We start from the raw sequence: 14,233 nt of genomic DNA, 5'->3' as shown, positions 1-14,233 counted from the left end.
TTGAGCACACAAATCCAATAGAAATATTTTATTACCACCACGTACAAGTAATAGTCTAACTAGAGCTTCTGTGGTAGGTATTTTGTTTGTTCCGATGATTGAACATGATTTTGTAATATGTTTATGTAATATTGTTTATAATTTATGGAATAAATATATATTATTATTATTATTATTCAATACAAATAGGTAAGTAAAATATAAGAAATATTTTTGTCTCTAAAAATACCATATTCAGACGAAAATAACTGCTCATTAGGTGAAATAGTTGTGTCCTAATTTTTTTATCCGTTTGGCACTGTTAAATTGTGTGTTATTTTTTGCTGTATCAATTATTTTTCGTTTTATCTGTATAATTGTGACTATCAAATGAGTATGTATATTATTGTATACCTATAAATATGACGAACCATTTGTGTCACTACACAGTCAGAAAAGATGAAGTTTACTCTCGTTTTAGTGTTTGTTATTGGTACTACTCTGGTTCAAAAAAGTAAGTTACTTAGTGAAAACTAAACTTTATACACATATGATATTCTTCAAAAAGTCAATGATAGATGTTAGAAAAACTGATAAAATATCAATAAAACCCCAAAATTTCCAATGACAGAAAAATATAGAAGAAGAAGAGGGTTTTATATGTTAATAAATAAAAAAAAAACAAAATATATTTGCATAAATCGATAATAATTAATAACTCTGTGTGATATTCATTTGCTATGTCTTATTATATGTTACTCAAATTATACTAATATTTGAACACCTTTTTTTTCTAAACGAGACATATCTACATAGTCTGGTTTTTTGGCACATGCCAATTATCGCATCTACATTAAATTACAATTACTTTGCTAACATTAATAATTGAATAAATTGAACGGAATTTACAATCTACTTTTAAACAAGAAGAATAATTCGAATAATAATAGAGATAAATATTTGAGATTTTATGCAACCGTCAAAAATTTTTTTTTAAATTAAAAAATGCATTTGAAGTAAGGATATTTTTTATTTGAAAATATATTTTATTGAATTCCCATTATTCAACCATTTGTGTGTTGAATTATCAGTTATAATGTCACAAGAGCATAGACGATATTCGATTATACACCGATTCACGAGACGCAGTTCGCTATAAACATCAGGAGAGCGCAGCTCGAGTGGTGTTTCGCCCTCAGAACTCAGAAACGAAGAATTTTCGAAGAAAAAAACAGGTCAAATCGTGAATAGCGAACCGATTTTGAGAAATTTAACTGGGTTGTGCATAGAACATAAATAACTTCAAAACTAATCAACAATCGACATCCCTTTCCTATTCAAAAAAAGTTAGGGGTTGATGCCACCTTCATATTATATTATAATATCAATACGACACCCCATGTAAATTTTGATGGGTCGTATTTTGTACGCTAACTGTACGAAACCATAACAATGATGGAAATTTGTCCCCCTCCAAACATAAGTTGACCTGTTATTTCAAAATCTCAGAGAATTGTTCGTTTCTGAGTTCTGGTGGGGGGAAAATTATTGTTAGGCCACCCTGTATTTATCAATTCAAAAACAGAAATATAAATAAAATGTAATTTATTTTATAGTGGAGGCAAAAAAACCGAAAAGAGTGGAGTGTCTCCAATGTGATTCGACAAGTCAAGACAGCGCTTGCAAAAGGGGAGATGCATCGGATACATGTCTTGGAAAATACTGTTATCAATATGTTTACCAAGAACATACGAAAAATTTCCTGGGTACCACCTACTTGAAATGGTGGTGGTTCAGAGGCTGTACTGATGACGAGAATACTTGCAGTGGAGAATACGTATCGGATTGTACAGTGTGTTCTGAATCTAAATGTAACGATGTAGAACTCTCAGATGTGTAGTTCCCCCATTTCCTCTGAATGATGGAGAAGATTCAATTTTGAAAGAATTGATTGTGAAAATTAAGAGATAAATATACTTACTTACTAATTTAATAATTGAAATCTGTTTTTCTTGTTATAAAACCTAATATAGGTAACCTAACAAAACATTACAAGTGTTGCATCCAATATTATTCAATAAAAAGAATAAAAAATATAGAAAGCTATAACGTGAAGTCAGGGGATTTTCAGCCAATTCATTTATGAAATAATTATGTCCTTGGAAACCACATATGTATATCGATAACCTATAATGTTCCAAGTAGCTAATAATTGTGAAATTATTAGAACAATTTTTTTCGCTATTCTGGTTGTGTGTTCTATAGTTCTGAAGAAGAACTATAGAAGAGAGATTGAATTCTATACTGAGAATGTATCAGATATTTTAGAAACATCAGAATTATTCGCATTTCCTTTAGTATTTACTTGGTACTACTTAGTTATCATAGTAACAAACAACTTTCCTGTTTTCAATATACATATTTCATTTTTTATAAATTAGTGACTTTTTTCTTTCTGTTATAGATTTATAACTTTAAAAATCGATCAATCCGATGTCTGAGGTTGATTTTTGGAAATAATATATCTAGTCGATATAAATTTATATTATCAATTTCAATTGTTTTCGTGGTTGGAGATATGATGTGAGGGAATCAGTCTTTATGGTCATCAACAATGAAGGAAGGCATCCAAAATTTATAGTGATGAAATAAAATATAAATGAATATCATAGGTTATTCGGATTATTCTCTAGCATATTTCAACTTACCTCTGGTTTATAAAGGATGGAAAGTTCCACAGATCTCTCAGCACCTTGTTCATTTGTTTCGATGGAAATTTCGTTATGTCCTTCTTCTATTTCCTCTTGTGTAACGAATGTTATTTCTTGTCGAGATGTCGATATTGAACTTGAGATAGTATTCACAATGAATGCGAGTATAGAGGGCAGCACTTGGTTACATAAATTATCTACTAAAATTTGTTGATTTCTAAGGATTGAGTAGTATATGTTGAATACTGTGGGTAGGACAGCTCTCGTTACTATGGCTACAGCTAAGTTCAATCTTCTGTAAATAATAAGAAAAAAATATCAATATAATATTTTTACTACATTGCGATTTAATATGGAGTGATTTTTCTGGAAGATTGTTGCTCTCGACAATACGTTATTTTCGGTCATCAAACACTAAAATCTCCAGAGAGACCCTAATTTACGCATGGTTTGATTCACTATTGAATAATCCGTCCACAAATACAATTCTGGCCCATAAACCTATACGATAGCTTTCGGAAGGAAGGACAAATAAACATGAGAATCTACCGGGTTGAAATCCGGTGAACAAAATCGCCATGGTATAAGTCTCCCTTGAACTATCTTTTTATTCGGGAAATTTTCATTTAACCTATCAGCTACTTCTCTCTCTCTCTCTCTCTCTCTCTCAAATCAGATCTTTGTTGAAAATCCCACTCAAAACTTTGGTCTAATGGCTTATGAGTTTTGCAGTGCTTATACATGTTCATAATGATTTTCGTTGATACCGTCTTTGGCGAATCACATGACAAGCAATATACACACATCGTCAAAAGTCTTGACCCCCCCTGTATCAACTCTCAACTTGTTGAATGTAACATGACAATTTTTTGTGTGTGGAATCTTCACTATCTTATCACTCAAAGAAAAAGAATAAACCAGCAAAAAATGCTTCTTGTTCCGGAGAAAACAGGTGTATTCGAAGTTAATCAGTTTGCAGTGAATAACGAGAGTTGTAATATTGAGATTTCCGTGGAAAATGCCTGACATCTAATTCTCATACTGAATGGACAATAATGAAAGCCCTACATCAAGAAGCTTTGTGTTACAACCAGATTACGCAACGTTTGAATATTCCACGAACTTCGGCAAGGCGCATAATGGCGTTTTCCCTGGAAACTGGCAGCGTTTCCCAGAGATCGGTGCTTGGTCGACCCAGAGTAACATTTGCAAGGGATGACCATTATAACGCAAATTTTAATCGAACGAATCGAACGATAACTGCAACAGACCTTCGAAGTCATTTTTTGAGGACCTATAGACTGGTAGTCTCAACTAGTAAGATAACCAGACGGTTGCATTCCTCAAATTTAATAGCAAGAAGACCTTCAAGAGTACCTCTGCTATCCCCTGGACATAGAGCTACCTGTCAGCAATGGGCTGAACACCACCAAGACTGACTTTTACCTGATTGGCGTAACGTACTTTTTCGGACGAGTCATGATTCGATTTACAAAGTTATACTCGCAGAGAAATGGTTTGGACAGGTCCAAGCAAACTAGAACGACTCAATTTCGCCCAAGAAATTGTGCCCTTTCAAGGTGGGTCAATAATGTGCTGGGGGGTATAACGTTCGGTCGCCATACCCCTCTTATTATCGTTGAACAAACAATGACGTAGAAAACATCATTGAAACAAATATTGTTCCTCTGCGTATCGCATTTAGGGAAAATTTCTTTTATCAGGATGATAACGCACCACCATACCACACACGAAGTGTTCAAAATATTCTTCAAGAGAACAATATCCAGAGAATGAACGGGCCAGCAAACTCACCAGACATGAATCCAATTGAACACGTAAGGGATTACTTAAGGAGAGCAATATCCAATAGCGTTACCGAATATATATTTATTTGGGCAATTCATGTTAGACTATTGTGAGGAATCACCTCCTGAAGTTTGTCAAAGTAATTCTAAATCACACGGTGTATAACGAACGCGCGCTAGAAATGTCTTGGCTTTACGTCAGTGCTTTCCTTATTTTTTCAGGGCTTGAGTAGGCAAGTGGACAAATCGTCATATAATACCTCTCAATGATATACTAGAGGAGGAAATTCAATTATGCTCTCAAATTTACTGATTGAATTCAGTGGAAAGTTTTAGCATACATTCATACATACAATTTGGCCATACGTTATGATTTCCCGTCACACTTCAGAGCAGCTATCACGAAAATTGTAGGCACTTATTGTTTTCTATTGTGATATGTTATCAACTCTGTAGGTTTTTTTCAGAAGTGTTAAATTGGAATTCTTTTAAGTACCTATTTCATGAAGTGTTCCAATTAATATTTCAAACAAATAGAAAATTGTTTCACTTGGATCCAATTCACTGAAATAGTAAATCGTATGAGGAAATAGATTTGAAAATTAAATCTTATCAGTCGGTTGATATAGAATTGAAATACGAAATTTGGATAACCAATTCTGTGCAACAAACGATAAATCTTTTCAATTAAACGTTTTTAATGCCTAAGTATCCCATAAATTTTCACTGATCATAAATTTTTGTTATGTATAGGATATAAAAACACTTTAAGTTTGACTCAATGGTTTATTATTTCCTTTTGCTCCAAAAGTATTCCAAATATAAAATTTGAAATGAAAAAAAATCAGATTCGAACCTGTGACCACGATAACGATAGGTCAACGCGCTATACCTTCATCGAGCAAATTTCATTGTGATGCTGATATTTGCACGGTCAATATTTGAAAATTAATAATTCCGAAACTAATAGGGCTGAATTCTGGTGGTAAAAAATATTTCATTCATTACAACAATAGCTTTACAATTTTGGAAAATTTCGTAGATATGAATTCTTCCAAATTGGAGAATTTGATTGTTTGCCTTTGTGATTTATGGATGGTAATCACGATGTGGAAGGATGAATGCGATATCATAACTGATTTTCGAGTATCCGAAAAGAGCGACGACGGATGGATATTAAATTTTTTTTCAAATTCTATACATCTCAAAACGTGGGCTGAAAATTTCAAGAGGAGTTAATTTTTTTCTCTTTAACGATTTCGAAGGTTTGTTATTGAAAATGATAAACCAAAATCAAGTAACAAAATACTTTTTCTTTCACTCTTTGATTTATTATTTCCTCGTTTTTCTGAAATATCAGAAACCCTCAACACGTAGCTAACAAAAAAATCAAAATGAAAAAATTATAATAATTATTTATTAGCAGTCAATCGTTTCGAAAGGAAAAAATGTTATATATCGGTAGTAAATTTCAATAGGTATACTAGGTGTAGTAACAAGAAATCCATTATGTTTCCATTAGATGGCTTAAGTTATCTACATCTCGCGTTCTCTTGAGTTCTATCGGATTCGACTAGATGGCGTTAGAAAGATTTGATTTCGTTCTACAAAATCTTTCCTGACAGTTTTGTGTTTTGTTGACTCAGTTTAGTTTAAACGCACGTCAAAGATGAACACTAGCAATGAGAAAATACGCTATTTCGATGTCAAAAATGTATCTCGCACTGTAAGGCGAGATAATGTAATTGTCGAAAATTTCGATGACATCATGGACATTGTCGAGTCCGATTGTTATGTAAGCGTTGTTTCGATTGCTCAAGAGCTAAAGATTGCTTAAAAAACCGTTTGGAACCATTTGCATAAGTCTGGTTTCAAGAAGAAGCTCGATGTTTGGGTACCACATCAGTTAACGTAAAGAAACCTTATGGATCGAATTTCCATCTACGAATCGCTGCTGAATCGCAACCAAATCGACCCATTTTTGAAGCGATTAGTGACTGGTGATGAAAAGTGGATCACTTACGACAACGTCAAGCGAAAACGGTAGTGGTCGAACAGCGGTGAGCCGGGAGAAACGGTGGCCAAGTCAAGATTGACAAACAGGAAGGTTTTGCTGTGTGTTTGGTAGGATTGGCAGCGAATTATCTACTATGAACTGTATTGTCATGAATTGGATCGTCTGAAGGAAGCAATCTTCCAGAAGCGGCCAGATTTGGTCTATAGGAGAGAAATTGTGTTCCATCAGGACAACGCCAGGCCACACACATCGATAGTAACTCTCCAGAGGTTCCGGGAGCTTAATTGAAAGGTCTTTATGCATCCACCTTATAGTCCAGACCTGTCATCAAGTGATTACTATCAGTTCCCGTTCATGGCGAATCATTTCACTGGTGAAAAATTCCCTTCAACAGAGGCTTGACTACTTCAATTTTTTGGCAATAGGGACGAGGACTTCTATGAGAGAGGCATAATGATAGTACATTCAAAATGTCAACAAGTTATCGAAAAAAAATAGCGCATATTTGATCTTAATCGCATCATTCTAACTATGGTAATCGAAATCACTCAAAAACTGATAACTCTTTATATAAACCAAGACCACTATTGAGTTTTCGATTTTTATTCAAGATAAAAACCAAGCGAAAAAATTCTTCTTCCTATTGCATTGCCAGAGATCTTGGAGATTATTCTTTTAAAATTCGGCATGAATAATAGAGTGATTTTTATACCTATATGTATAAAAACAAAATTCCAAGATAGTCGGAACTGTTGTTACAGAAATTTTTTTTCGATATTCTTCTTGATTTTTTCTTATTTTTCTAATGACGTCATCCACATGAACAATTGGAACATGCTTGAAACTATAATTTTATATATAGGTACACCTAAAACCTTAAACCGTTCGGATCTGCTGTCACTGAAATATTGAATTTTTTTCCGATATCCTTCTTGAATTTTCATTGGTTCTGGCTGGTGATGAATGTTGAAATTTCGCATGCAGCTTGAGACTATAATATTTCAAACACACCTAAAACCTCAACTTGTTAGAATCAGTTCTCATGTAAATATGTAGGTATTGAGTTTTTTCCACAATTCTTTTTGAATTTCCTCTGGTTCCAGAAATGAATGCTGAAATTTCACATAGACGGCTTTATTAACGGAACCCTTAGTCGTATTTGCCTATTAACAAACTTCACCACGGCATTCAAGATCCGGACCTATTCTGAAAGTTTCAAAGTTCTAGCAATTTCCATTCGAAAGTTATAAAGCCGTGCAGACGGAGGGTCATATTTCAATTTGACCATTTCCATCTCTTCTTGTCGAATGATGTAGCATCCTGTTTGGGGAACAAGCGCTCAAAAATATTGTGACACTAATTCCGAACACAAAATGAGTTATGCCTCTAAATGAAATGAAACAGCTTTAATGAATTAATGATTCATTCAGGAAATACTACTACTTCCTCATGCCAAGTTTCCTGAACATACCCCAGAATAATGAAGACCATAGAACAGAACATCTTGAAGAAAGACATCAACGAACACTAAATCGACAACTTACCCTCTAATATTACTTAATTTCATTTCACCCACGCATCACAATCAACCGGTAAATATTCAACAGGAATACAATCCATAAGAACTAAGTAGTTCAACGTTCTAATGCATGTTGAAATTGTGATTGAGCAACTCACTTTGTTAACTCTAACTGCCGGACTGTATGCTCCTCAACAGCCTGGTCGCGAAACCGATTCAAGGCTGATTCAATATGATATCACAATAGAGATTTGATGAAGACGACACGAACATTCAATTACAACCTATTTAAATCCATTTCGGTGCTTTATACGTTTGTGACCGCATCTGTCATTGCGAATGGCAGTATTGAATTGCTCTATTTATTGGATGATTGATTGTCTTGTTCGATAATTAATAAAAGATCGTTTACCCTTCGAAAACGAAAGCTGGCTCCTGTTTTGCGATGTACGATTTAGCATGTCTGTCGTCTTCAATTTAAACATTTAAAGGCTTAGGCTCGAACTCCACTGACAGAGGAAAGCTGCGAACAGCGGAGCAACGAATTCGTGTGAATGCCTACATCGTTCATTGCTTCAGTAATCAGTCCGAATTCATAGTAGACACTACTTGCTTATCAGAAATGGATTCCATGATCTAATGCTGAAAGCTTTCACAGCCAGATTGTTTGAAAGAATTGTAAAATTCTGGGCTTTTTGGCAGTAGTCTAGTCGATTTTTCACCCACTAATGGGACAAGAATCTTCTAAGGTTTCTAGGTCATAGGTTATGGTTATAACGGGTGTTTTTTTTGAAATTATATAACTTTAAGTTGGCATTACTATTCAATATGGCGACCGATTCAACAGCTGTCAAGTGATTTATTCTCAGTTTGGTTTGGCAATTCATCATGAATAGACTCACGCCTGAAGAACGCTTGCAAATAGTGCAATTTCATTTCGAAAATATTGTTTCTGTGCGGAATACGTATCGCGCACTACGTCCATTTTATTTTGTTTAGCGATGAAGCGCACTTCTGGTTGAATGGCTACGTCAACAAACAAAACTGCCGCTTTTGGAGTGAAGCTAATCCTCAAGTGTATGTCGAAACACCGTTACATCCAGAAAAACTGACTGTTTGGTGCGCTTTATGGGCTGGTGGAATCATTGGTTCGTACTTCTTCAAAAACGATGATGGCCAGAACGTTACAGTCAATGGTGATCGGTATAAAGTGATGAATACTAACTTTTTCATTCCTGGATTGAACAACCATGATGTCCAGGAGCTGTGGTTCCAACAAGACGGCGCAACATGTCACACAGCTCGTGCCACAATTGATTTATTGAAAGACATGTTTGGTGACCGCCTAATTTCACGTTTTGGACCTGTGAATTAGCCTTCAAGATCTTGTGATTTAACACCGCTAGACTACTTTATGTGGGGCTATGTAAAGTCATTGGTCTATGCGGATAAGCCACAAACCCTTGACCATTTGGAAGACAATATTCGCCGTGTTTTTGCCGATATACGGTCACAAATGTTGGAAAAAGTCATCGAAATTTGGACGTCCAGATTGGACTACATTCGAGCCAGCCGTGGCGGTCATATGCCAGAAATCATATTTAAAATGTAATGCCACAAGATTATCTTGCGGATAAATAAAATTTATGTCAATCGAATAATCCATCGTTGTTTTATTGCAATTTAAAGTTTTATAGCTCTAAAAAAACACCCTTTATAACAACAATGATTGAAATTTAGAGAAAAAAAGGAAGTTTTTTTAAATAAATTTGTTAATAATGTATTTGTCCACCGCGATTATCTATACACTCACCAACACGTCTCGGCATTGATGCAATAAGATGGTCTATTTCTTCTTGAGGATACTATCCCAAGCTACCTGTACTTCATGTCTCAGAGCCCTCAAAGTCCGTGGGGGCTTGGGTGTAAATTTCCAAGCCTTCTACCCATGATGTCCCAAACATGTTCTTTGAGCGAAAGATCGGGGGATCTGGGCGGGTATGGTAAAAAGATTCACATGATTATCTTGCTGGAATATTGGATTCTTGAGCCGGTTAAGGTAAGGAAGAACATATGGCTCTACTATTTCTTGAAGGTAACGCAGCCCTGTCATGTTACCTCGAATAAATAAATGTGACCTACTTACATGTGCAATAGCACCCCATACCATAACGCTTACTGTCCGGTGACAGCTCAACATCAATCTGAGATTCAAGTTTTCTACTCGACGTCGTTTAACTCTTCTTTGGCCATCATGTGCACCCAAGGAGAAACCAGATTAATCAGAAAAGACGACCTGATGCCATTCCACATTCCAATGTTGACTATCTCTGCACCATTGTAATCGTTGCTGTGATGCTCAACCGTCAGAGGTAACACAAGATGGGGTCGATAATGCTGCAGTTCAAAAGACCTTATCCGTCGGTAAACCGTTTAGATTACAGGATGGCCTTGTTCTCCTAACCACTCATCGGCCAAAAATCGAGTTGTCGCAAATGGCCATAAGTTTTAGAAGTCGATCTTGAACTTCATTTGTGCCTCTTCGACGTCCGGTGCCTACTCTTCTTCGATTTTGGGCATTATCAAACCACGCATGACATCATCTCATAACAGTAGTTGGATTTCTGTTCGTACGGTTAGCGATTTCTCGAAATGACTTCTGTAGACCAATAATTCGACCTCTTTCAAATTCACTCAGCTGGCGATAAATTCCGCGTACACGTGGTCTAGGCATTTTAACAACTAAAAATCGTCTTTGGATCTCCCCGAACAGCTGGTTTGTTGTAAAATTTAAAAAACTTGCAAAAAACGACAGCAGACAGACATCGACGAAAAAAAGTAATGAGCTTTATCATCGACGTGACCAAACTCACTTGTCTCCAGTTGATGTTCTTTCAACCCCTGGAAGAGCGGCTTTCCAGTGTCTCGGAGATGAATAATTAAATTAATTCACAAAGATCTTATTGTGGGTACGGCCCGTCGCTTCAATGGAGAGGTCTTTTTAGTTGATTTCCTTTCTTATCTTGGGGATAGGATTATATTTCTGGTAATTAAATTATACAGAAGACAGCAAGAAGCCCTAGAAGGTATAATCAAGGTTCATCAAATAAATAATCAATGGAAGATCAACATAAATTTGAGATAATATGAAAGAGAGATAACATGAGAAAATGAAGTAATAAAATTCGATTTTCATAGTTAACTTTGAATAGCAACCCCCAAGAAATTCTATCTAATTGAAGTTACTGATCGAAACAATAAATGATGCTGGGTTATAAATAATAAACGAAGATCCATTAAACACTTAATGTTCTTTCCATTGACAAACTTTCTTTAAATGGTTGGTAATTTCAGCTACGCTGTTTTAAGATCCAAGAATAGGAATTATTAATAAGAGTTGAGTCGAAGTTGGGTAAATCACCTCTCTTCAAATACATTTCAGAAACCTATAATCATCTTGAAAACTTTCAGAAGCATTTGGCAGTATCAATCATAAGCTTTCAGTTTACAAGCCTAATGTATGATATAATCATCAACTCAAACTGATGAAAACCATGAAAACCTGTCTTTGAAATGGCTTATTGAGTTAGGCGTACCACAGGGCAGTAGCTTGATGTCACTGCTGTTTGTTATTTTAATATTCAATAACCTTCCTACATCCTCTATTCTAGTTTCATCAGGTCGATGCAGATGTAATATCAACTCTGCACTAAACATTCTAAAGGAATTCAATGATGTCATGGATAGAGTAAATAAATGTTGCATTGAGAATTGACTTTTGATTAAGAATGATAAGACCCAATGTATTAATTTTAAAACTGAAAGAGCCAACCGTAACTATCCAAAAGTCATAACATAATCCTGAAGTACCAATCTGATAAATTTCTGGGAATTCATATAGACGGATTCATAAAACATAAAAGCAATATCGAAGAAGTTAATAGGAAATTAAATTTGTTATTCATGCATTAAGAGTTCTTAGAGATCAGGTTGATATAAAATATATTAAAGACGGTCTATTATACTATGTTTCATTCACTATTATGGTTTCATTTTTTGGGCGGCAGTTCAGGGTCTCATCAGATTATGTGAATGCTAAATATTGCCTTGATCAATATTCCATTTAGGTTTCCTTTGAAACCTGAATACGATTCTTTGATCGTGATAAATCCAAGCAAAATATCATCTTGACAGTTTATTGATTACACCTCTCTAAAATCGTGTTTTTTTTGTCATGCATAAAACGAACATTATTTCAATATTCGTATGTAAATAACAACAGTTATCATTATTATTGTTCCTAGTGATAATATTTAGAATAGAAAAATTGAACATAGGACAATGTGTAATTTTGCTCAATCCAAATATTTGATAATTGTAAAAGTATTCCTGAAATATGTTCAGTTTTTGTTTCAGTCTATAAGCCGTAATATGTTTGCATTTAAATTTATCGCAAGTGTTCCACACTTCTTCGTACCATTGTTTTATATAATATCACACCTAATGCAAGTAGTTGCAGAAGAGTATGAAAGTGACTGCCGCAGCTCAGTAAGGTCGGATTATTGGAATTATTTAAATGCAGAGCATTTACTTATCGCCAAATGACAGTAATTATATAGTAATTGAAAGTGATAAAGCATTTTTCTCGGGGGACATTATCGCCCCAAAACTCAAAACATAATAATTGAATATCAACATTTTATAGTTGTATAAAATTAATTTGTGATCATAATTACTCACTTATTGACAGCGATGCTATTATCCGATGTTTCACGTTTAAATGTACCAAATGTTGGATCTTCCTCTTCGTTTTCTTCTGTCATGATTCCAGGATGCTCAGCTAAGAACCTATAAGGAAAATGCACTCTTGAAAAAACTTCGAACTGGGTTTAGTTTGTTATTAGATTATTTTCAACAGAATTTTCATTTCGAATATAATTTTTCGAACCTATCGGGTATTGGCTTTTTCAGTGGAGGAAATGTTAAAATAATTCCGTGAAAAATGGGTCACTTCCTCCTGAAAACATCTTCCTATGGATGAAACGATATCTTAATCGGCCAAGTCAGATTAAAATGCAGTAGGTTACTAGATCTGCCGCGACGGTTTCGATGAAATTTATCCTGAGTTTATGAAACATTTTGAGAAAAGGCATTATTTTCGATCAGGTCATTTTTCAAATGAATTTCGTGAAGCGAAAGTAATTGCTATTTTTAAGTCTGCTAAAAAAGTAATTATCGTGATCCTTTAAGTATTTTGAGTGTTTCTCCATGGAGAGGTCGCTCTCTTATTTCATGACAATGTTTGGAAATTTTCAAATTTTGAGTCACTAATGACCAATACGGCAAATTATAGCCTTAGAAAATTCCAGAAGAACATCGGAAAATTTAGGAATAACTAGGGACTTTGAGCAGTTGTCATTCATTCGCCAATTGAATTTTTCGATATAATTATATACAGTTTAGTAGTTCCCAAGGGAGCAATTGACTTTCTTCATTTTGTATTCGATGAAAAAGTGAAAATTTTAGAGAAGGATATAATTTCTTCTCCTTGTACGATTCGAAACGTCTAATTTTGAAAATGATTCGAAAGTTTACTTAAATGATTCTAGTTTGATAAAATTATTTTGTGGAATAGCAAACCAAGATACGTAACACGATTACTAACTGCTGTTTCACAATTTCTAACAACAAATTTTGTATCCAATTCGTATCTTGCAAATTTCAAAATTTCAGATTCCCTACAAATTATAAACATATAATAAAACTGATTTTTTAAATGATAGATCTAATTGATAAATATTTTTATGTCATAATACCTCCTTTCATATTTCATTCGGTTCGGTGAATTAAACAAGCTATATTAATTCTGATGTGAGAGTATACATATTATATTGGTGAAGTTTTCTACTCAATAAATAGAATAGTCTTAGTATCAAGTTACCTACATATGATTCGTAAAGGTCTTGAAGTTAACTATCGCTTCTAAGCTCCTTTTGTGAGGCATATTCAGAGAAGTTCGATTGAATAATTTTGGGCTGAATTAGATATTCATTATAGGAAATTATAAATCTATTCCATATGACATAGGCAGGCCAAGGCCTAACTAGAATACTTGTAGAAAAATAACTGGATAGTTGGAAGTGATAAGATAATCATGCTTGTACAAATTAAATTATTCAAATGTGGAACTATGGCAGAC

The 14,233-nt window shown here is 34.5% G+C and overlaps 2 protein-coding genes across 3 annotated transcripts in view; one reads left to right on the top strand and one right to left on the bottom strand.

Moving 5' to 3' along the window:
• The window catches only part of LOC123684770 (protein SERAC1), a 35,848-nt gene that overhangs the window by 7,366 nt on the left and 14,249 nt on the right, over positions 1-14,233 (bottom strand). Inside the window, exons 2-3 of one of the 2 annotated variants that reach the window (XM_045624213.1) lie at positions 12,775-12,882; positions 2,688-2,985 (exon numbers count right to left, since the gene is read on the bottom strand). In XM_045624213.1, the coding sequence (XP_045480169.1) occupies positions 2,688-2,985; positions 12,775-12,857 (381 nt within the window). In that variant the 5' untranslated portion in view covers positions 12,858-12,882. Of the gene's footprint in view, positions 1-2,687; positions 2,986-8,059; positions 8,223-12,774; positions 12,883-14,233 lie in introns of those variants that run through there. The other variant, XM_045624222.1, reaches the window with a different exon arrangement.
• On the top strand, positions 410-1,977 carry LOC123684782. The gene is made up of 2 exons (XM_045624233.1): positions 410-493; positions 1,596-1,977. Exons 1-2 carry the CDS (start codon positions 439-441, stop codon positions 1,877-1,879), a joined length of 339 nt encoding a protein of 112 aa, XP_045480189.1. The 5' UTR covers positions 410-438; the 3' UTR covers positions 1,880-1,977.

Source organism: Harmonia axyridis, chromosome 1 (assembly GCF_914767665.1).
Source record: "Harmonia axyridis chromosome 1, icHarAxyr1.1, whole genome shotgun sequence".
Taxonomy (NCBI): Eukaryota; Metazoa; Arthropoda; class Insecta; order Coleoptera; family Coccinellidae; genus Harmonia; species Harmonia axyridis.
The sequence above is the reverse complement of the archived record's forward strand: the minus strand, read 5'-3'. Positions and strand labels throughout refer to the sequence as shown.